At 46.2% G+C, this 21459-nt stretch overlaps 1 protein-coding gene, 1 long non-coding RNA gene and 8 other non-coding genes across 11 annotated transcripts; 9 read left to right on the forward strand and 1 right to left on the reverse strand.

The window, feature by feature from the left end:
• Window positions 1-26: 26 nt before the first annotated feature.
• skic3 (SKI3 subunit of superkiller complex) lies at window positions 27-9002 on the forward strand. 2 transcript variants are annotated; one of them, XM_053871514.1, is made up of 41 exons: window positions 27-139; window positions 441-541; window positions 610-753; window positions 994-1085; window positions 1150-1225; window positions 1294-1440; window positions 1519-1617; window positions 1712-1820; window positions 1915-2055; window positions 2161-2259; window positions 2396-2520; window positions 2588-2674; window positions 2750-2853; window positions 2922-3048; window positions 3107-3286; window positions 3360-3484; window positions 3709-3959; window positions 4027-4129; window positions 4214-4396; window positions 4473-4608; window positions 4683-4761; window positions 4853-4914; window positions 4984-5040; window positions 5338-5406; window positions 5600-5674; window positions 5781-5922; window positions 5987-6080; window positions 6149-6226; window positions 6300-6424; window positions 6489-6612; window positions 6687-6911; window positions 6994-7066; window positions 7127-7180; window positions 7362-7473; window positions 7547-7675; window positions 7745-7869; window positions 7930-8094; window positions 8203-8355; window positions 8433-8563; window positions 8639-8768; window positions 8857-9002. In XM_053871514.1, the coding sequence occupies exons 2-41, from the start codon at window positions 452-454 to the stop codon at window positions 8929-8931; spliced, it is 4695 nt and encodes a 1564-aa protein (XP_053727489.1). In that variant the 5' UTR covers window positions 27-139; window positions 441-451; the 3' UTR covers window positions 8932-9002. The 2 variants fall into 2 exon arrangements, with proteins under 2 accessions (XP_053727489.1, XP_053727490.1); XM_053871515.1 differs by lacking the exons at window positions 27-139; window positions 441-541 and having other exon boundaries at window positions 608-749.
• Window positions 9003-9273: 271 nt separating this feature from the next.
• On the forward strand, window positions 9274-9347 carry trnai-aau (transfer RNA isoleucine (anticodon AAU)). The gene has a single exon. It is a non-coding gene; the product is annotated as a tRNA-Ile (tRNA).
• A 502-nt stretch (window positions 9348-9849) lies between these two features.
• trnai-aau (transfer RNA isoleucine (anticodon AAU)) lies at window positions 9850-9923 on the forward strand. Its single transcript has one exon. It is a non-coding gene; the product is annotated as a tRNA-Ile (tRNA).
• A 213-nt stretch (window positions 9924-10136) lies between these two features.
• trnai-aau (transfer RNA isoleucine (anticodon AAU)) lies at window positions 10137-10210 on the forward strand. Its single transcript has one exon. It is a non-coding gene; the product is annotated as a tRNA-Ile (tRNA).
• A 322-nt stretch (window positions 10211-10532) lies between these two features.
• On the forward strand, window positions 10533-10606 carry trnai-aau (transfer RNA isoleucine (anticodon AAU)). Its single transcript has one exon. It is a non-coding gene; the product is annotated as a tRNA-Ile (tRNA).
• Window positions 10607-11065: 459 nt separating this feature from the next.
• LOC128762852 (uncharacterized) lies at window positions 11066-14573 on the reverse strand. The gene is made up of 3 exons (XR_008415585.1): window positions 14424-14573; window positions 12097-12840; window positions 11066-12004 (listed from the first exon to the last, which is right to left on the reverse strand). It is a non-coding gene; the product is annotated as an uncharacterized LOC128762852 (long non-coding RNA).
• Window positions 13544-13617, forward strand: trnai-aau (transfer RNA isoleucine (anticodon AAU)). The gene has a single exon. It is a non-coding gene; the product is annotated as a tRNA-Ile (tRNA).
• trnai-aau (transfer RNA isoleucine (anticodon AAU)) lies at window positions 13917-13990 on the forward strand. Its single transcript has one exon. It is a non-coding gene; the product is annotated as a tRNA-Ile (tRNA).
• Window positions 14574-14730: 157 nt separating the features above from the next.
• Window positions 14731-14804, forward strand: trnai-aau (transfer RNA isoleucine (anticodon AAU)). Its single transcript has one exon. It is a non-coding gene; the product is annotated as a tRNA-Ile (tRNA).
• A 1669-nt stretch (window positions 14805-16473) lies between these two features.
• On the forward strand, window positions 16474-16547 carry trnai-aau (transfer RNA isoleucine (anticodon AAU)). Its single transcript has one exon. It is a non-coding gene; the product is annotated as a tRNA-Ile (tRNA).
• Window positions 16548-21459: the final 4912 nt, after the last annotated feature.

Below are 21459 nucleotides of genomic sequence, written 5' to 3' on the forward strand. Positions count from 1 at the left end.
TCTGGTGCGTCAGCACTCATGAGCTCAATATTTATATCTACGAGTGTCAAGTATGCCAACGTGTGTCTTTTATTTTGAAAGAGTCTGAAGCGCCAAGCACTTCCGTGTTTTGGACTGGTGTGGCAGAGCAAGTGTGAACGTAAGTTGCTGCAAACTTTTCATAATGAAACACCACATTCTTATGTCTTATGTCTATCCCTCATATTTGAAACTATTATAGAAATAAGTCGGAATAGACGTCCGTCCAAACAGAACGTCAAAGCGTCCATAGATGCACATGCTAAAGTCTAGCTAATGCTAACTGTCCTTATTCTCATCTCTCTGACACCGCTGTCTGCTGGCTGGAGTATTTGAGTAATAACAACGTATTATTACACGTTGTTGCATTTTACCGCTTGACGTATTGTGTGTCTTAATCCTAATTTTGTTTCAACACTCAGACACCTGAGCAATGTCCAGCAAACAAGTGAAAGCGAACCTGAAAAGTGCCAGAGAGGCCATAAAAAACAAGGAATATAAGGAAGCGTTGAAACAGTGCAAGGTGGGTTTCCTGAAAACACTGCTTATAGCGATGTCATTTGGTTTATTCTCATGTGTTGGTCATGACAGGCGGTCTTGGAGCTTGAGAAGACCAACTACACAGCATGGGTGTTCATTGGTTTGGCAGCCAGTGAGCTTGAACAGCCAGATCAGGCAAACACGGCTTACAGGAAGGCAGTGGAGCTGGATCCTGAGCAGCTACTGGCATGGCAGGTGCAGGACACGTACAGTAATGATGATGATGTGTCCTCTCAGGTGTTGGCGTCTCGGTCGCTGCACCCATTAGTGAATGATCGCATGAGTTTATTGCTATAATTAGAGGTTGTTTTGTACTGCGTGAGTAATGTGTTGATCTCACAGCCGCCACATATTAGTGAGATTTTTAATGCTGTATTATGGACTTGTTCACTGGGTGAAATGTGTAGCTCTTTAACAGAACATTTGCTTATTTAGGGTCTGGCAAATCTATACGAGAAAACAGATCAGTGGGATTTTAAAGTTGAGCTACCTGATGTTTATCAGAAGCTTGCAGAGCTCTACAAAAGGTAAGATTTGATTTTGTGTTCTCGCTGCTTTACCTGCTGCTCATAGCTCTTCTTTGGTTTGCAGTTCAGACAAAAATAAGTGCTGTGATGTCATCAAAAAACTGTCAGATATTTATCATTCTGAAAAAGAATACCCCAAGGTATGCACTATACGCTCTCTGCCATTCATTAAGAAATGTGACCGTGTTTTTTTTTTATGCACAAATAGTTTGCAAAAGCTTGGTTGCAACTTATTGAACTCAAAGAAGAGGAGTCTGTGGACAGAAAAGAGTTACTACAACTATGGCAGCACTTGATCAGCCTCCTGTCAGAATGTCACAATGAGATGGAAAAAGATGGTGAAACTCAAAAACATGTGCGTTACTTTCGATCTTTTCATAAACTGTAAGTTTCTCCTAAGCCTTGAAATAACTCATCATCTACATCCCATCAGTTGCTCACTGCTTTTGAGAAGGCCCTGAGTCTCATGGATCCAGTACCAGGAGTTGAACACAGGAAGCTATCAGCTGACTATATTCGATCTCTTTCCAAAGTAAGTGTGACCTTTGTGATGAAATCTACATTCATGAAGGTATATGAGTATGTTCAAATGTCACTTGACACTCTTTTTTTCCCCCTCATTTAAGCTTTCTCATCAGGAGGCAAAAATGAAGGCTGCGTGTGAGAGCATGCTTTCCCAGTACCCAGACCAAAGCTTTCCTCTGGAAGTCCTCTGCTCTCATTATCTTAAAACAGGTGCTGGCCGAGATATCAGTTGCATTTCTCCGCCATCTGCTCAGCGCCTACTGATACATTTGTTTCTTGTCTTTTCTTCCTCTTGTATCTTCAGGTATTCAAAATGAGGACGACCTTAGTTATTTTTCACGGCTTCTCGAAGTTGATCCTCAGAATGGATTGGGCCGTTTGGGAATGGGCACCCAAGCATTTCAGGAGGGCAGGTACAAAGATGCAATCACAGACCTTACTCAAGGTTAGTGGCTGTTGTAAAACCTTACCTTCTGTGATAATAATCATCATGGGTAATTGATTTTTTCTGTGCGCAACTAACCATGGTATTTTTTTTTTCTTGTTGTAGGTCTGAAAACTGTCAGCTGTGGTCCAGGATGGTGCAGTTTGGCTGAGGCTCAGCTAAAACTCCACCGGTTCTCTGATTGTGCTTCCTCTTGTTGTCAAGGTAACCAAATACATAACTTGCATTATTAAGTTAACATATAAAGTCTCAATACAGTCTATATTTATACGTATATATTTACTTTTTTATTGAAAGGAGGGTGATGCAGTATGGTATAAGCCTGCGTTTGTACTTGCAGGTTTGACATTGTGTGTGTCTGAGGAGGAGAAACTAAGGGTGAAGCTGCTGAAACTACAGTTGGAGGCTTTAGTTCAGAGTGGAGGAGAAAAGGATGCTGACCAGGCCTTGGAAGCCTTTTCACTGGTACAACACAAATTATTTCATGCCAATGAATCCAACTTCATGACAGTCTTTATCGCTCCTTCCAAAGATACCCGGTGCCGAAAAAGACCCCCTTTTGGTGGTTCTGAAAGGTCGCGCTCTTCTAAATAAAGGGCAGGTTGATCAAGCAGTGGCTGTCAGTATTCTTTTTTTTTTCGTGTGTCGTCATAAAATGATCTTAAAAGTGACTCCCTTGCATTTTCCCTCTCAGATCTCATCCGAGCTAGTGTCCTCGGAGCCGGTCCTGGCTGCAGGGTGGGTTCTGAAAGCTCAGACACACATAGCTGAAGGCCAACAACAGCAGGCAGAGGAAAGGTCTGTTTCCACTGGATTAATGTTCAGTGATTATTTTAATAAAAAGAGAAAACATTCTCCTTTCCCAGCTTCATCAAGGCCATAGAGCAAAGTCCAGACTGTGGCGAATACTATTTCCTCCTGGGGAAGCTGTACTGGAACATGGGAGAGGAAACACAGAAGGACAGAAGCAAGGCTCACACACATTTGCTCAAAGTGAGTACAAAACAGGTCTTGAAAGGCCAAAGTTATTTCTAAACATGTGTTACTTCAGGCTGCCAAAATGAATCCGAATCTGGGCTGCTCCTTCCGCTACCTTGGACACTATTATCGTGAGGTGGCGGGCGACTCTGGGCGGGCACGTGGGTGTTATAAGAAAGCCTTTGACCTGGACGGTGACGACGCAGAGTCAGGCGCCGCTCTTGTTGACCTCAGTATGGCGAACGATGACATGGTGAGTTGGTTCTGCCCAAACAAAAGCAGGAAAGATATTTTCAGTTTTGCTTATACATTGAAACTTGCTGCAGGATACGGCGTTAGCTGTTCTGCAGGCCGTGACTGAGAGGGCCACGCCGGGGTCTGCCAAATGGGCATGGATGAGACGAGGGCTTTACAACCTGAAGATTGGACAGCATCAACAGGCAATAGCAGAGTAAGGCATTCAGATGCATCTTTACTTCATCGTGTGCTGACTCAGCCATAGTTGTTCAGGACGGACTGTCTCTTCTGAGGACTTTTTTCCTTTTTTTCACCATTCATTTTTTCTCTCTCCAGAAAACCGCATCAGATATGTTTTATTTTTCTGGACTTCACTTGACTGTGCATGTGAAGCTGTCACATGCTCAGGTATGAGGCTAACAAGTCTCATATTTCTAGCCTCCAAGGAGCCTTGCGAGCCGATCCGGAGGACTGGGTGTGCTGGGAGTGTCTGGGGGAAGCCTATCTGAACCGCAGGAGCTTCACCGCAGCCCTGAAGGCCTTTGGAAAAGCCCATCAGCTCCATCCCTCCTCCATCTACAGCGTCTACCAGGCCGCAGCCATCAAACAGACCCTGGGCCAGTTTCCAGAGGCCATTGCAGAGTACCACCAGATCATAGCGCAGCGTGATTATATCCCTGCTTTAAAAGGTAACACTGGCTGTTTTGTTGTGTCTGTCTGTTCTGATTTCTGTTGTAATGCGATGTGTTGATCCAGGTCTTGGGGAATGTCAGCTCTCTGTGGCTAAATCTTTGCTGGAGGACTGCAGGGATAAGAAGGCGCTTGATCTGATTGAGCAGGCTGTAGAAAACCTCTTCAAGTGAATATATATTCGCTTTGAATTTGCTGACTGGTTCACGTGGCACTTGCTTGATCTGCCCTTGTCTTTTCTTCTCTGCTGCAGAGCGGCTCAACTGCGGCCAGATTTGTCTTGTCTGTGGAAGCTTTTGGGGGATGCATGCTTTGCTGCAGGGACAGTCTCCCCAGGCAGGGCCCAGGTGCACGTCCCAGCAGCACTGGCCGGTTCAGGCGCAGACCTGCGCAGCTGTGTGCTGAATCAGATGGAAACACTCAAAGTCGGCGAGAGGTGACTCATCTTCTCTCAAATCGGGAATGTTTGTCCCTTGAGATTCAAGCAAAGGGATCGTGTTTTTTCTTGGCAGGTGCTACGCCCGTGCCTTGAAGCTGATGCCTGATGTTGCCAGTCTTTGGCAAGATCTTGGGCTTAGCTATTTCAGGCAGGCTGGCCTCACACCAGAGGGGGAAGAGAACGCCCTTCTACTTGAGAAAGCTCAGCAAGTAACTTGAACTGGATGATCATTGAACTATGGCCTTTTTTTAATTGTGTTGTATTTATTTTTTTGTCTGTTCAGTGCATCAAAAAGGCCATCATGTTGGACAGTGGAGATCACAATTACTGGAACACTCTGGGGGTCATTTCCATGACCAAAGGTAAGCCACGATAATGATCCTGCTCTTATGAATAAATATTATTTACAGTAACCGTATTCCTTTTCTCTCAATTGTTTTCTTTTTTTCACAGGTCTTGAGAACTTGGCTCTGGCTCAACATTGTTTCATCAAGTCAATTGATGTCCAACCAATTGTATGAATGATCTCTTCTGTTGTTTTTAATGTTTTAACAGTTCAATGGGAACTTAATGTTTGCTTTCAGAATGTTGTTGCCTGGACTAACCTGGGAACCTTATATCTGAAGAAGGACAATATAGAGGTGAGTGCATATGTGTGTGTATTCATGTTTAACCCAAAGTACATTGGGTGTGCCCCTTTAGATAAGCTTCAGTTTGAGAGTGATGACTTCACAATGACCAGGTCATTATAATTGGGTCATGTTTGGTTCAGAGTCCTGGTTAAGCTTAACCATGCGTTTTGGATGGTTTGGTTTAGGGTGGGTGGCTGGGGAAAGGGTTATGGCAATGAGGGCCCCCCGAAAAGTTTGTTGAATCCGTGTGTGTGTGTATGTGTTAGTGTTTTCTCAAGCATTTAATTCTAAAGTTGACTTCAACAGTTGGCCCATGAAGCCTTCAAGATGTCCCAGTCTTTGGAGCCACTGTATGTCAACTGCTGGATTGGACAGGTAAAAAAAGGTTCTTTATTGGAAAAGTGTTTTATGGGGAGATATCAATCACATTTTAGCTAAGCCTCATTTTCTTGTTCGTAACGTGAGCTAAAATTGAACCCCAGTTCTGAATGAACATTTTGGCCTTGCTCGCTTTATACATTTATATTCTCCCAAAACATTCTTTCATCTGCATGCTGTTCTTTCTCAGGCTCTGATTGCTGAGAGAGTTGGGAGCTACGAGATCATGGATCTCTTCAGGCACATCACTGAACTCAGCCCTCATGTATGTAAGCACCAAAAACAAACCATGTTCTCACCTTATCATTGAGCTGCTCAGTTATTGTTTCACTCTTTTGTCTGTGGCCACTGTGTGTGTGTGTGTGTGACAGACTGAGGGGGTTAAAGGCTATGCTTACTGGGTCTGCTCCACCCTGCTGGATAAAAGCAACCGAGACACAGAGCAGTTCCGCTTCAACATCGTTCAGATGAATGCTGTCACTGTGGCTCAAGTGGCTCTCGGAAAGTACACAGGTACATGGAGTCCGCCGTTAGCTGTGACGTCTTCTGTCGTTCACCATTTTGCCTTTAACATCAGAGCGGATCCAGACGGACCCGGACGCCTTCTTGATGCTGGGTTACCTGAATGAGCATCTGCAGCTGAAGAGACAGGCTGTGGAGGCGTACCGCAGGTGTGGAGGTGTCACTTAGCTTGACCGCCAGTAATGTGTCCTCACTGTTTTCCTAAACATCTCCACAGAGCTGTGGAGCTGCTGCAGGCCTCAGCCCTGACTGATAAGCAGGTGTTTGCCTTGGGTTGTCACGGCCGCGCTTTATGGTAAACCCTTCAACTGCCTCCTTTATAAGCCATTGTTTTAAAGGTGGAGTTAAATGAAACCATTTGTTGACAGTTCTCTGGGAGAGTGGGAGCAGGCCATCCAGGTGTTCAGCTCTACCCCGCTTCAGGAGCTGAGGGACCTGGCAGGACTGGCTCTGGCCTGCTGTCGGGCTGGACGGCTACCAGACAGCATCAACGGTGAGGGATGTTGTGGTGTGTTTGTATGGAGTGAGATGAGTGTTGATGCGTTTGTGCCTGGCAGCCTACGAGCGAGCCCTGGCTCTGTCTCCAGACCAGAAGGAGACTGCCTACCTCCTGACGGCCCTGTCGCTGCTCCAGCACCGGCAGGGTCAGCTGGACTCAGCCAAGACTCTGCTTTTCAAATGGTTGGTTCTGTACACACACACACACACACACACACACTGCAGAGGCCTGTTTGAACTGACTCAACCTCCCGCAGCTCAATGTTGCAGGAGCCAATCCCAGAGTCCCTCTTGTGCTTGTGCGCCCTCGGCTTGGTTCTCAAAGACGCCACGCTGGCTGCTGCTGCCTTAACTGAGCTGCTCAAACAAGGCTCCACCTCTCAGGACGTTGTGGCGCAGCGGTGTCTCCTGACCTGCAGCTTGCTGGCGCTGCAAGGGAACTACAGCGCGCTGCAGAGAGAAGCGTCCAGGGCCGTGCACAGGTGATGCTTCAGAGGCTCACAGATGATCATGGGTTACCAATATTAGATGAATGACCAGGTCTTCTGTAAACACTTGTTGCAGCAACCCTGGAAACCCGTCTCTTTGGGCTTTGCTGTCCAGGGTGGTGGCGCAGTACCACCCCAGGAAGGCACGCGTGAGTGTGTGCGTCAGCATCGTGGCAGGTGTGACAGGTTTGACTGTGTGGTTTTCTTAGGGTGGAGCAGTGGCTGCTGACGTGGCCTGCCTCTCCAACATGGGCCAAGCCAAGGTCAGCAGACGTTTTCTCATCATAGGCAGGAGGTTGGAAGTGTGTGAGAAATGGTTATGAATGTAAAGATAGTTAAGACAAGCAGCTTTAAAAATATTTTCCTAGCAACTTCCGGATGTGACGACAACAAGTTCATTTGAATGAATCCATAAACGGAGCCTTGTTTCGTCTGTACCTCTAGAGGGCGATGTTGTTCAAGGGCATGAACCAGCTGGCGACAGGGACACACTCTGGGGAGGATGGTCGGAGGGACGCCCTGAAGACCATGCAGAGAGCCGTGCTGCTCTGTCCTGGTAAACCCTGACTTGGTGAAGAGCTCAGTGAGCTATGTAACCATGTCATTGTCATGCTTGTGTGTTCTGTTAGATGATCCAGCTGCATGGGCGGGGTTGATGGCTGCCTGTCACAGTGAGAACACTTCCTGCCGTCTCTCTGGCTCGGCTCCTCGGAGACTGGGGCTGGAACAGACTTTACTGTCTGTGGTGTCTGAAAAATGTGTGTTTCTGCGACTCCCTCCCTTCAGCCTAGTTTGTACGCGTTGGTAACTGACTTTTCTCATGGCAGTGGCTGGTTTGGAGGCCGTTGAGCGCCCCCTGGCTCTGAGTCTGGAGGGCTGGGTCCTGCAGCAGGCCGTGACCGGCCTCATGCTGGCAGGGCAGCTGGAGCAGGCGGAAGCTCTCTGCTCCACGGTGAGCCCGTGCTCCTGCAGGAGTCCAGAGTCATGTGATGATGTGTCTTTGTGGCTCCAGGTGCTGAGTGTTTCTCCAGAACAGCCCTCAGTGATGCTCCTGCTCAGACAAGTGCAGTGTGAGCGCCTCCTGCAGGACAGTAGCGGAGCAGTTCTGCCAGAGTCGGTCTTCCAGCAGCTCAACAACTCCGTGATGATGAACCCCACAAACGTTGGAGGCTGGCATGTGAGCACCGACCACCCAAATCTCCACCCAAAATCATTCAAGTGTCAGACATCAGAAAAGCAGGATCTTGACTTGTTTGAACTTCAGTAGCTCTGATTTCCTCCTCAGTGGCTGGCAGAGGTCTATGCGCGGCAGGGTCTGCAGATCCAAGCCGTCATGGCATACAGACAGAGCTTACAGCTGTCGTCGCAGCTGGGACAGTATAACAGCCAGATGTCCAGCCTGCTGCGACTGGCTCTGCTGGCCCTCAAACCCTGCATGGTGAGCTCCCCTGCAGCAAGTCCCTGGTCCGAACCAAGGCAGCAGAAGTCTCTCTGTCTTCCATCTCCACCTTCCAGGCCGGTGCTCTGAGTAACGACTGGAGGGACCTGGTACAGGAAGCCACCACGGAGGTGTTGAAGCTGGGATCTTCCCCGATGGCTCTCCTCTTCCAGGCTCTGCTTCAGTTTGTCACCAAACCGACCGCTCGGTGGGTATCAGTGGCGCTGACTGCTCCAGTGACACAAGAAGAGTTAACAGCTCCCCACTATCACCTTGGCTGCAGGGAAACCAGGCGGCTGTTGGAGAAGCTGGTCTACGTCGACTCTGCAGATGTCCCTGCTACTGTGGTGCAAGTGGCTCGCTGGTATCTTCTACGACACCTGCACTCAAAGCATGACGATGAGCTGATGAACGTAAGTCTCTGGCTTCTGCTGAGTGATGACATGTCATCCCTACTTGCTGTCCGCATGCGTTTCACTCCATGTCCTGGTGTATTTCCAGGTCCTCTTGGAAAACGCCAGAACAAACGGCGATCAAAGGTTGCTGCAGTTCCACTCACGGCTCGTCTCTTCTTGAATGCAGATCATGTCGCCTGCTGCTTTGAGTTGATATGAAACCGTGTGCTGTTCACAGCAGTCTGCAACAAATAAAGCTCTTTTTTAAATCAATCAACTTTGTCTTGGCCAAATCACCGACTTGACATTTTTGAAATTACTTTCAATTAGAATGGAAGAAGACAAGTCGAACATCTGAGACAAACTGGGCAAAGATTGAAATAAATAAGTTATTCTCCGGTAGGAGATTAAGACTTGTAAACGCAGTTCGGCGTTTTTGCCGAGTCGACACAGTCACGTGATTATCTGGCCGCAGGACGCGCACCGACGCGTCGATGTTGACGTCATCGCACATGTAGAACATGGCCGGTTAGCTCAGTTGGTTAGAGCGTGGTGCTAATAACGCCAAGGTCGCGGGTTCGATCCCCGTACGGGCCACTGCCTTTTCTCACTTCTATTAACTGCACAAACCCCACAAACGTTGGAGGCTGGCATGTGAGCACCGACCACCCAAATCTCCACCCAAAATCATTCAAGTGTCAGACATCAGAAAAGCAGGATCTTGACTTGTTTGAACTTCAGTAGCTCTGACCCGTACGGGCCACTGCCCTTTCTCACTTCTATTAACTGCACAGCAGAAACAATGGAGCCACGTATTGTAGAAAGAGCGTACGAGCTTTACTTGTCCTCCAGTGCAGTGCTGCTGCACGAAGGACTTTCCCAAAAATCTCTCTGACTCTTGCCTTTCCTGCAGCCAGCTGGACCACGTTCTAGTTTCAGGGTGGCGCCAAGATCCCTCTATCACAATAACACACTAGATGGCGCCAAATACGTGTTGCTTTTTGGACTTGCAGGATTCTACAAGAGGGAAGAAGAGGCCGGGTTTGTTCTGATACCCGAGAAGCTGCTTGATGATGACGTCACCAAAGACTCGTGCCTAGGCCGGTTAGCTCAGTTGGTTAGAGCGTGGTGCTAATAACGCCAAGGTCGCGGGTTCGATCCCCGTACGGGCCACTCTGCTTTTTATGGAGATTCTTAAACATTTCATGACATGGACTTCAAACTGTCATGCATTTAAAACCTTGCAGAACACTCCTGTAGCCACAGCAACAATATATTGCTGTGTCGACTGACCTGACAAAATTGCCCCAAAAAATGTCATTTTTGGGGCAATTTTGTCAGGTCAGTCGGTGTCGTCATTCTCGTCACATGACGTCACCGATAGCTGGCCGGTTAGCTCAGTTGGTTAGAGCGTGGTGCTAATAACGCCAAGGTCGCGGGTTCGATCCCCGTACGGGCCACTTCCTTTTCTCACTTCTATTTACTACACAGCAGAAACAATGGATTGTAGAAAGAGTGCACGAGCTTTACTTGTCCTCCTGCACGAAAGACTTTCCCAAAAATCTCTCTGACTCTTGCCTTTCTAGCAGCCAACTGGACCACGTTCTAGTTTCAGGGTGGCGCCAAGATCCCTCTATCACAGTAACACACTAGATGGCGCCAAATAGGTGTTGCTTTTAGGACTTGCAGGATTCTTCATCAGAGAAGGAAAGGCGGGGTTTGACGAGCGTGTTCTGAGGACTGAGGGGCTGCTCGATGATGACGTCACCTAAACAGTCTCAAGGCCGGTTAGCTCAGTTGGTTAGAGCGTGGTGCTAATAACGCCAAGGTCGCGGGTTCGATCCCCGTACGGGCCACTTGCTTTTTATGGAGATTCTTAAACATTTCATGACATGGACTTCAAACTGTCATGTATTTAAAACCTTGCAGAACACTCCTGTAGCCACAGCAACAATATATTCAGGTTCTGGATGACCCCATTATTCAAAAATTCACCAAAATTCGATTTTTGCATTTTAATCAATTTCGTCGATTTCCTAAATGTTCACATGGTCCAAGGATGCTGGACGAGCAATTTTATGAGTTTCGAAAAAATGTCATTTTTTGGGCATTTTTGTCAGGTCCTTTATTATTTCTTTTTAAATGATGAACAGACTCAAGTGTTGGTGCAGTCAAATTTAATGAACGTATGATGAAAAGTTGGAAGTGAGCACTGGAAATGTATTGAAATTCACAAACGCACCCAAACATTTACAGTTCAAGAGAACTATATACATACAGGGAATGATCCACACAGGCAGAGAAGGTACAAAAGATGAATATTTACACTTTAAGGTGAAGGTTTACTTGTTCGTACAAAATTAAATACGGCTGAATGTTTACTTTACAATATCAACACACAGTTTAATGTTTCCAATACTATGATGGAGGGTAATATTGTTCAAAGACTGTGACATGAGTTTAACTTTGGAACATAAACAATAAACCTGGTCGCACGTGCACCAAGTCGCCGCCCCCCCGGCTCAGAGCACGCCGATGTGAGCCACGGTCCTAAGACCGTCATCAGATCCACGATCAACACGATTTAACATGACCTAGTTCCATGTTTCACTTTGTCATTCCCTAAACTAAACGTATGGCATGTGTTTCACCTTTTATTCATTGTGGATCATCGTGGAGTCTGTTTAATTCAGTGGAGTGAAGATGAGACGCTCCAGTCTGCAGCGTCGCTCGCACACACAGACTGGGGTGATGTTATTGGTGACATGAGGCAGGTAAAAAATATATATAAGTAAAATAAATGGCGCACACATTTCTATATACGCCACTTGATATTCCGATTTTAAAATGTATGAATTTTAAAAATACATGCACAAGAGACATATGCTGGACGTGAACCAGCAACCTGTGACACACAGGGTTGTGCTTTAACCGCTATACTATCGCTAAGTCACATGACCAGCTGTTCAGGTGAGCCTTACAGCCTTACATATTTGTAGGATGTGGCTCTTTTCAGCAGCACAGTAAAACAATGTGGCTCCTAGCCTCAGACTGGTTGGCCACCCGTGACATAGACTGATTCACAGTGCAGTGCTATTGGATAAATGAGCAAGGAGGATGCTGTATTGTCGTGTGTCTGCTATGCTAAACGTGTACATTATTTGCATTGGAGTTGTATACCACACCTGTATTCAGTAGAGCTTCACACTGAGACGCAGCTAAAACCAACTCCTCGTCATCATCCTCCGAAGTGCCTGGTTCACAAAAGTTGAAACTATCAGTTTTGAATGTTAAGACTACACAGGGACAAAAGTGTACAAGAAGATGTGTGTGTGTGTGTGTGTACCAGTAGTGGCTAGCTGTTCCATTTGGGGTCTTGTGGGTACGGTACACATAGGAGCTGGAGTTTAAAAGAGTGGGAGTCGGGGGAGCAGAGGCAGTGGAGGCAGCAGAGGATGATGCTGGCCGGTCTTCTCTGGGAGCCTTGGAAGATGCGAGCCTTTTCAAGACATATGCCTTGAAAATGGCCATGTTGGTGTTTGGCCGGGCAGGTGTCTTAACCAGGTAGCTGATGAGGGCCTGTGCTTCCTTGCTCTGGTCCTCAAAAACCTCTTTCATGGAGCGGCCCATAAAGTCTCCAAACTCTACCATCAAATGGCCCTGATCCCCAGTTTGGTGGCCCTTAGCCTTCATCTCCAGCGTCTTGGTAAACCTAGCCAGTTCATCTGTCAACTCTTTGATTTGAGATGTGTACTGGAGGAAGAGCTGTTTGTTCTGTGACAGAGGGTCTCATGCTTGGGCTCCTTTGATATGCTATGCAGTAAATACACTGCATATCCGAGCGAGTTGTCCAGAATCCACCTGAATCTCTAACCCTGGTACATGCCAAACTGCAACTGATGGTGAGCCAGTACCAGAAGCTGGTCAGTGGGGTCTCCACCGTGACTTGAGACAAATGCCCTTGTTTCTGTCAGCACCTCCTCCTTGGGTTTAGCCCTGCCACACACCACCTTTTCACCTTCACGGCGCTTCACCTCCTCTGATGGAGCCATGAGGAGTCTTGTCGAAGAACTGGGTGTGCATACATTTTCTGAAGGACCACAAAGAAAAAAAACACACAACAGACTTGAGTGTAAAAAATAACACACTGCAAAAAATAAATAATTATGCAATGAGACCTAGTGAAAGAGAAATTAAAACTGACCACTTAAAATCAGAACTACCACACAGTAGCTCTCACAGACTGGAAGCTGCAGGACCCTCAGTTAAGGGTCCTGATTGGCTTTTTGCAGGTTCCAGTTCTGAATAGATGAACCTTCCATGTGGATCATGTGACGTGAGGACATCATCCACATGCTTCAACCATTCAACCAGAAGTAGAAGGACTGGACCGACTGAAGAGTTTCATTCAGGCAGACTCTCAGTAACGTGCCACGATGACCTTGTGACACGTCTACTTTGAATCCTGCTTCAGCCACACACTTGCTTCCAAGTAGATGAGCTGTGTTGCACGAGCCTTCATTCGTGCCATGACCTGTTTTGACAACCCAGCCCCAGCGAAGGTTACACTCGCATCAAATTAAAACTTGACGTTGTCTGATCGAAACGTGCGACAACAGTGACACCACAGTCACATCAGTCTGTCAAAAGCAAAGTAGTTTTCAGAAAGACTAAATTCATGCAGTCAACAGTGCGTGTCATCTCCTCATGGGTTACATTCTGATCTGGTATCTATTGGCATTTTTTACAGTGACTGCCACCTCTTCGATGACGTCACCAACGACGCTGTTCAAGGCCGGTTAGCTCAGTTGGTTAGAGCGTGGTGCTAATAACGCCAAGGTCGCGGGTTCGATCCCCGTACGGGCCACATCCTTTTCTCTCTTCTATCAACTTCACAGCCGAAACAATGTATTGTAGAAAGAGTGTACGAGCTTTACTTTCCCAAAAATCTCTCTGACTCTTGCCTTTCCTGCAGCCAGCTGAACCACGTTCCAGTTTCAGGGTGGCGCCAAGATCCCTCTATCACAATAACACACTAGATGGCGCCAAATACTTGTTGCTTTTAGGACTTGCAGGATTCTTCATCAGAGAAGAAGGCGGGGTTTGACGAGCGTGTTCTGAGGACTGAGGGGCTGCTCGATGATGACGTCACCTAAACAGCCTCACGGCCGGTTAGCTCAGTTGGTTAGAGCGTGGTGCTAATAACGCCAAGGTCGCGGGTTCGATCCCCGTACGGGCCACTCCCTTTTCTCACTTGTATTAACTACACATCAGAAACAATGGATTGTAAAAAGAGTGTACGAGCTGTACTTGTCCTCCTGCACGGCGAACTTTCTCTGACTCTTGCCTTTCCTTCAGCCAAATGGACCACGTTCTAGTTTCAGGGTGGCGCCAAGATCCCTCTATCACAGTAACACACTAGGTGGCGCCAAATACGTGTTGCTTTTAGAAAATGCCATGTTGGCGTCATAAATCAGTGAAATATATGAGGTTTATACAACATTGTTGCCGTGATTATCACTTCCTGGTGGTGTGATCGCAAAGAGATCTAATTATTATTTTTTTTCAACAACTGAACACGACTATGACAATGTTGAGTTTGTTCTGCTTCATGTGGCTCGTCACGTTCCTAGAAATGAGGAATAATAAATAGGTAATCGGAAAAGACCTGACCGAGTCTGGACGCGTCCTGTGCCGCTCTTGACGAAGTTTCGGTTTCCACTGATGTGACGTCACTGATAGCTGGCCGGTTACTTTTCTCACTGTCAAAAGCGAAGTATTTTCCAGGAAGACTAAAGTGGAAGACGGAAGTGTGTGTCATCTGAATGTATTCCTATGAAACTCATGGGCATCTTGAGGAATAATACTAATACTAATACTAATAAATAGGTAATCGGAAAAGACCTGACCGAGTCTGGACGCGTCCTGTGCCGCTCTTGACGAACTTTCGGTTTCCACTGATGTGACGTCACTGATAGCTGGCCGGTTAGCTCAGTTGGTTAGAGCGTGGTGCTAATAACGCCAAGGTCGCGGGTTCGATCCCCGTACGGGCCACTTCCTTTTTGATGTAAAATCGGGTTTAGTGATTCTCACATGGTGAATATACCCATTTGCTTTCAAGTGGATTAATGGAACAATATCACATACTTCCAGTGTGTACAATAATGTATCCCCCATTATTTAAGGTTAGAAATTCCACTCAAAAATGAGGCAACTCATGGCGCGAATGCACGTGCGCTGTAGCGCACTTGCATAGTTTCAGTCAGGTAGGCCCTCCCCATGCATGCATTGGTTTTCTCCAGGTACCCATGCAAACAGAGGTGAACTGGTGACTCTAAATAGGTGTCAATGGCAGTTGGATAGGTTCCAGGTTTTTAACTCTGCTTAAGGATATATTGGCCACCAGTGTTTTCCATTTCTGTTTACACTTCTTGTTTCAGCACTAAACCATCCTCCTCAACAATATCTGATTAAATTTCTCGCTGTCACCCTTTTACTGTCTTCGTGGAATATTTATGATGATGCTTATTTAAGCATAGCTTCGCTCTGGTCGAACACCACTTACCTCCACAGCTTCAAAAACAGCCATTGATGAGATAGCGTCGCTCCTCGTGGGTTGAGGGACTTTAGCTTGAGTCTCTTGGAGCTGAAAGAATTGACTGGAAATGGAGAAGCATGGGGATTGATTACCAGCACTCCTGGGAATCTGTTCTTGCTCTGGATATAAGCATCAGACGGAGGTTGAAAGACTGAGCTAAAACGATGAGCAGCTCTTTGTGTCACTCCAGTCTCGACTCTCTCTACAGACTCATTGGATTTGATCAAAAATTCACTTGTTACCCGACCTACCATCAACTGTTTGACCTCTATTCTATTTTTTTTAACACTGTGTTAGATCAAAGTTAAAAAAAAATCCATAATGAAGTTGTGCTGGACTATAACTTTACATGTGGTCGTCTTGTAGTCAACTTCTGATGTCGGTTTTGTGAGTTGCTTCATGGTTTTAGTCAGCTCTTGTGGTGCTTGTTTCCCCTCTGGTGACAAGCGCTTGTCAGCCTCTCTCATAATATTCCTGTTTAAACAGCTGCAGCTCCAACATGGTTTCTCTGCCTGAACAATAGCAAAATGACAGGATTTGCTTCCCACACTCAGATGACAAGTGCCAGGTATTAAGCCCAATCCTCCAGATTGGTCTTAAGATCATGTCTGAGCAGGATAAAACAATGGATTTGACCAAATAACTGGGAACATATTCTGACAGTGACAGCTTGACAGAATTTGTGTCCTGGCTTTTAACACGTAAAAATGAAATTTGACAGCAACTTTTGAAAAATATCGCCTATGAAATGCATCTAAATATTGATGATCACAGTTTGTGATTTAAATTCTGATAGGGATACAAACTTGGGCACAGAAGTGAAAAGAAATCTCCGTTAAAAAGAGGATTTCAGCAATGTCATCCAACCAAATCTGCGTCTGCCTCAGGACAGAAAGGTCAGAAATTGCATTCTCGTTTTCTAGTCCGGCTCATTCGTGTCTGTTTTCCTTGGCTGTTCTGTTAGAGCATGTAACTGTATTAGGATTGTTAATAGGCTGCCACAAACTGACTCATTCAGATTCTGAACAACCGCGTTAATCATGATTATATCGAACAAGTCAATCTACCGCGGATAATGGAACAGCGCTGAATGAAATTAGTGACGTCATACCGCCTACAGCACATGGCCGGTTAGCTCAGTTGGTTAGAGCGTGGTGCTAATAACGCCAAGGTCGCGGGTTCGATCCCCGTACGGGCCATTATCTTTTTTTTTCCGTTGCCCACCTGATTTTATAATAAGCACAGCGCAACTGAAGCAAACCTTGAAAAACCTACACTTAATACGTTCGTGGAGGGTTAAGTCTATGCTACTTCTGTTGGTGCGGGTACATCAACCGATCAGCAAAACAAAAGAAGACCTTTTTTCAGCATTTAGTCGAGTAAATTGTACATGTAGCAATTTGTAGACGCGCATAATTATGGGTTCCCTGCATTCTCTGTGTGATTTTTATATAATCAATTTGTGGTAATCCAGGCCAGAGTAGGTGTAGGAGGCAGACGCTGGAGACACTTTGCTTGCTTCACCAAAGAAATTTATTGACAAGCTGCTCGAGGATGCAAAAAATAGCCCAAAAATAAAAGAAAACCATGGATTGCCAAGAAACTCAACAGTTAACTCAGCGTAACTGAAAAGACTGAAATAACAGAAATTGCTCTTACACACTTGTGCACACCTCTGCACGCTGCAGCCTCCCCCCTCTGGCCTGCACGCTGCTCTCTTTAAGCGTTTGTACATGGACTGTACCTCTCAACAGGTAAATCCCCAATACCACTAACAACCACAACTCCTTTCTACTGTAATGAACAAAGTGCACTGCTCAGCAAACTTTGACCACAATCTGCCGCATCACGCTCCACCTCGCTCCATCACTCCATCATAGATAATAAAACAAAACAAAACACTTCACTACCTTGGCCTCCCCCACAGTTGAATCTTTCTATGATGTCACTAATGACATCACCAAGGTGATAAAACCAGGAAGTGAGCCGCCACGTCCTCCTTTTACCTGAAGGCCTCGTGGTGAGTAACACAACCAACATGCTTAACAAATAATTCCTAAATAACTGACATTTAATTGAACCAATAAACGTGCTTTAACATAACCAAACTCCTTTGTGTTGATTTTTTGATACACCAGAAGATGCAACTCAAACATGACCCGGGATAGTTTGAACGCATGATCCAGGTAAACGATGGAATTAAATCAACTAAACAAGCACACAACAATAACTTTAACTGAGACAAATGGGTGACTCTCGGCCACTTTGTCACACACCCCCCCCCCTTAATACCGTTACTCCTCAGAGTCACGGGACAGGAAGTCAGCAACAACGTTATCACGGCCTGGTCGATACTGGACCTGAAACCGGTATGGTTGGAGAGATATGTACCATCTAGTAATTCTAGCATTTGTGTCTTTCATTTTGTGAATCCACTGCAGTGCACGATGGTCAGAATGAAGAACAAACTCTTTACCAATTAGATAATATCTCAGTGTGTCCAAAGCCCACTTAATGGCCAATGCTTCCTTTTCCACCGTAGAATACTTCAACTCTCTTGGAAAGAGTTTTCGACTAATATACTGCACCGGAAAACGGTTGTCCTCCTCCCCTTGCAGTAACACCGCTCCCAGACCCTTTTCAGAGGCATCTGTCTGCACAGTAAATGGTTGACTGAAATCTGGACATTGCAAAACAGGTTCCTGACACAAACAGTTTCTCAAATCATTGAAAGCATTTTGACTTTCTGGAGTCCATTTAACTTTAACAGGGCTGGATTTACGTGTCATGTCTGTCAATATGGCCGCTCTTGATGAGAAGTTAGGGATGAGCCGACGATACCATCCTACTAACCCCAAGAATGACCGTAGCCTCCTTTTGGTATTTGGCAGTGGAGAAGCAGCAATCGCATTCACTTTTCCAACTTGAGGACGAATTCCGCCATCTCCAATTACATAGCCTAGGTACTGAACCTCAGGCTTCGCGATGTGACACTTCTGGGCGTTGATGACTAGACCGGCATTCCTGATGCGTTGAAACACATCACCTAGATGTTGAACATGCTCCTCCCACGTTTCACTGAATATTACAATGTCATCAATATATGCTGCTGCATAATTGTCTGCGCCTCTCAATACTTCATCCACCAACCTTTGAAATGTTGCTGGTGCACCATGCAGTCCAAAGGGCATCACTCTGAATCTGAACAAGCCACTTGGAACCCTGAACGTTGTGAAGTCCTTCGATGATTCGGCTAGAGGCACTTGCCAGTATCCCTTGCAGAGATCCAGAGTCGTCAGGAAGCTGGCATTTCCCAGGCGCTCAATCAGTTCATCAACCCTTGGCATTGGATAGGGATCAAAAGCTGACGCAGCATTCAGTTTTGAGAAGTTGACACAAAATCTCAATTTGTCATCTTTCTTTGGAACCAGCACAACTGGACTGCACCACTCACTGCGAGAAGGCTCAATGATTCCATTCACCAGCATCTGCTCCACCTCCTTCTTCAACTCTTCAACCAGAGTGGCCGGAATACGACAGGTGGTGTCTCTTATGGGTTTCTGTTCAGGTGAATGCAGCCGGATCTGATGTTCCATGAGATGAGTATAACCAGGTTTGAGGCTGAAGAGATCTTCTGTCATGTGAACTTGTAATTCTTGCCGTTGATTTACGGAGAGATGACTTAAATCAGGGAAAACGGTGTTCTCCTTCGTCGATGGAAAATACTGCTCCTGCAGCTCCTCCTCGTCCACAACTGTACGTGCCCACAAGGTTGCAGCCTGCTCTGGTCGGTCTCTCCACTCTTTCAAAAGATTCACGTGGAACACTTGGTGCTTCTTCCGTCGATCTGGTAATAACAGTTCATATGTGACTGGGCCAGTCTTCTTATTCACAACGTATGGCCCCTGCCATTTTGCCAGTAGAGCACTTTCTGATGTTGGCAGCAGCAGAAGTACCTTTTGTCCTTCTTGAAAAACTCTCCTCCTTGAAGCCCTGTCATGTCCACGCTTCTGCCTGTCTTGTGCTTGCATCAGATTCTTATTTGCCAGCTCCTGGAACAAGTCTAATTTCTCTCTCATTTTCAGCACATATGAGAGCTCACTACAATATGGCTGTGGCTTGGCACACTCCCATGCTTCTTTCAGGACATCCATTGGGCCTCTCACTGGATGGCCATAAAGTAGCTGAAATGGTGAAAACCCAGTTGAGGATTGAGGAACTTCCCTGTATGCAAACAACAGGAATGGGAGCCACTGGTCCCAGTCTGACCCAGACTCGTTAACAAACTTCTTCAGCATGGATTTCAGCGTCTTGTTAAATCGTTCAACTAGGCCATCTGTTTGTGGATGGTATGGACTGGTCCGCACGCCTTTTATTCCAAGTAAATTGTAAACCTCTTTCAGCATATTTGATGTGAAGTTGGTCCCTTGGTCTGTGATTATCTCCTTTGGGATGCCGACTCTGGAGAACAGCTGAATGAGGCAATTCACAATCTGTCGAGTTTTGATCTTCTTCAGGGGAAAGGCCTCTGGGTATCTTGTGGCATAATCGCAGACAACAAGAATATATCTGTGACCTCCACTACTCCTTTCTAATGGACCCACAATATCCATAGCAATGCGAGAGAAGGGCGTTTCTATGATGGGCATTGCAATGAGAGGAGCCCTATCTCCCTTCCTGCCTGGTGCGGTTAGCTGACACTGTGGACATGACTGACAGTATTTTACTGTGTCAACATACTGCTGTGGCCAGTAAAAATAAGGTAGCATTCTCAAGAATGTTTTTGACTGTCCTAAATGTCCTGCCCACGGGACAGAGTGGCTCATATTAAGGATAGTTGTTCTCAAACTCTGGGGAATGACCAACTGATCTCCCATTTGACTTCGGCGATACAGCCTGTCTTCCTTAATCACAAACACCTCTTTCATTTTATCAGTCAACTGAGTTGCCTCTGGCACACATTTTGAAAACACAGTTGCAAGTGTGGGGTCATCTCTTTGCAGCTTAGCTATGTCACATGGAATTGTGAAAATGTCACTATCAAATGGTTCAACCATCTTCTCATTTATTTTTGTTCCTCGTACTCTCTCCTGTCGTCTTTGTCTTCTACTTTTCCTTTCCTTTGGCTCTTTGTGTTTTGGGGCATCTGGGACTTCCATTGCAAATGGCAACTCCTCCCATTCTTCTGTAAGGCGGTTCTGATCCTGTCTGCTTTTGGATCTTGTAACTACAAGCAAGTTGTTACTGGTACAGTCAATTCTGGCCTCACATGACGTTTTAGCTATTAGCTCAGGAAGAAGTGGAAAATCGCAGCCCAATACAACTTGATAGGGGAGATGCTCTAGCACACCAACAGACAATTTATATCGTTGGCCCTCGACCTGAATTGTTACTTCAGCGATAGGATATTCAACTTTGTCACCATGAATACAAAAAACATTAATTGTTCCTCCAGTGAATATCACATCTTTTGGCAAACTGTCCTGTCTGACCAGAGTACGATCACTACCCGAGTCCAGGAGGGCTACACAGGGTTTGTCACCAATTATCACACCAACAATTAGCTCTTCACTGTGGTCATCACAAACACTTTCCTCTTTTACCCCATCAATTGCCGGCTGGGGAGAAAAACACATATAGTTTTTGCTTGTGGGAGTCTTCGGACATTCATTCTTAGAATGGCCTTTCTGACCACATGAGTGACATGCTAAAAAGGCTTTATTTCTGGTCTCAAATTTTGCCGTGTGTGTAGGGTGGGCATTCTGACGGCTATTTCGTCCTCTACCGTCATTAGTTGCAATAGTCTTACTTGGTGGGGTGGGAGGGCGGGGCTTGACTGGGTGATAGTCTCTGCGCCGTGCAGCGAGAAAAGCTTCAGCCAGCTCCGCTGCTTCTTTTGAGCTCTTTGGGTCCCTCTCCTTGATCCAAGTGCGGAGCTCAGGATTCAGGACTTTGAGGAACTGCTCCAGTACGATGATGTCCCCAATTTCTTCCTTTGTTTTCGTCTTGGGTGCCATCCACTTGTCATACAAGTCTTTTAGGCGGGCCTGCAGCTCTTTTGGAGTCTCTTCTTCACCTGGCACACTGGACCGGAATCTCCTTCTGTAAGTC

This window comes from Synchiropus splendidus, chromosome 7 (genome assembly GCF_027744825.2).
Source record: "Synchiropus splendidus isolate RoL2022-P1 chromosome 7, RoL_Sspl_1.0, whole genome shotgun sequence".
Classification (NCBI taxonomy): Eukaryota; Metazoa; Chordata; class Actinopteri; order Syngnathiformes; family Callionymidae; genus Synchiropus; species Synchiropus splendidus.

Excerpts from the sequence above, each read along its gene's own strand:
- skic3 (XM_053871514.1), top strand. The coding sequence starts at position 452 with ATGTCCAGCAAACAAGTGAAAGCGAACCTGAAAAGTGCCAGAGAGGCC. Across the intron at positions 4,130-4,213 it reads GCTGTAGAAAACCTCTTCAA|AGCGGCTCAACTGCGGCCAG; the intron begins GTGAATATATAT and ends TCTCTGCTGCAG. Across the intron at positions 4,609-4,682 it reads TACTTGAGAAAGCTCAGCAA|TGCATCAAAAAGGCCATCAT; the intron begins GTAACTTGAACT and ends TTGTCTGTTCAG.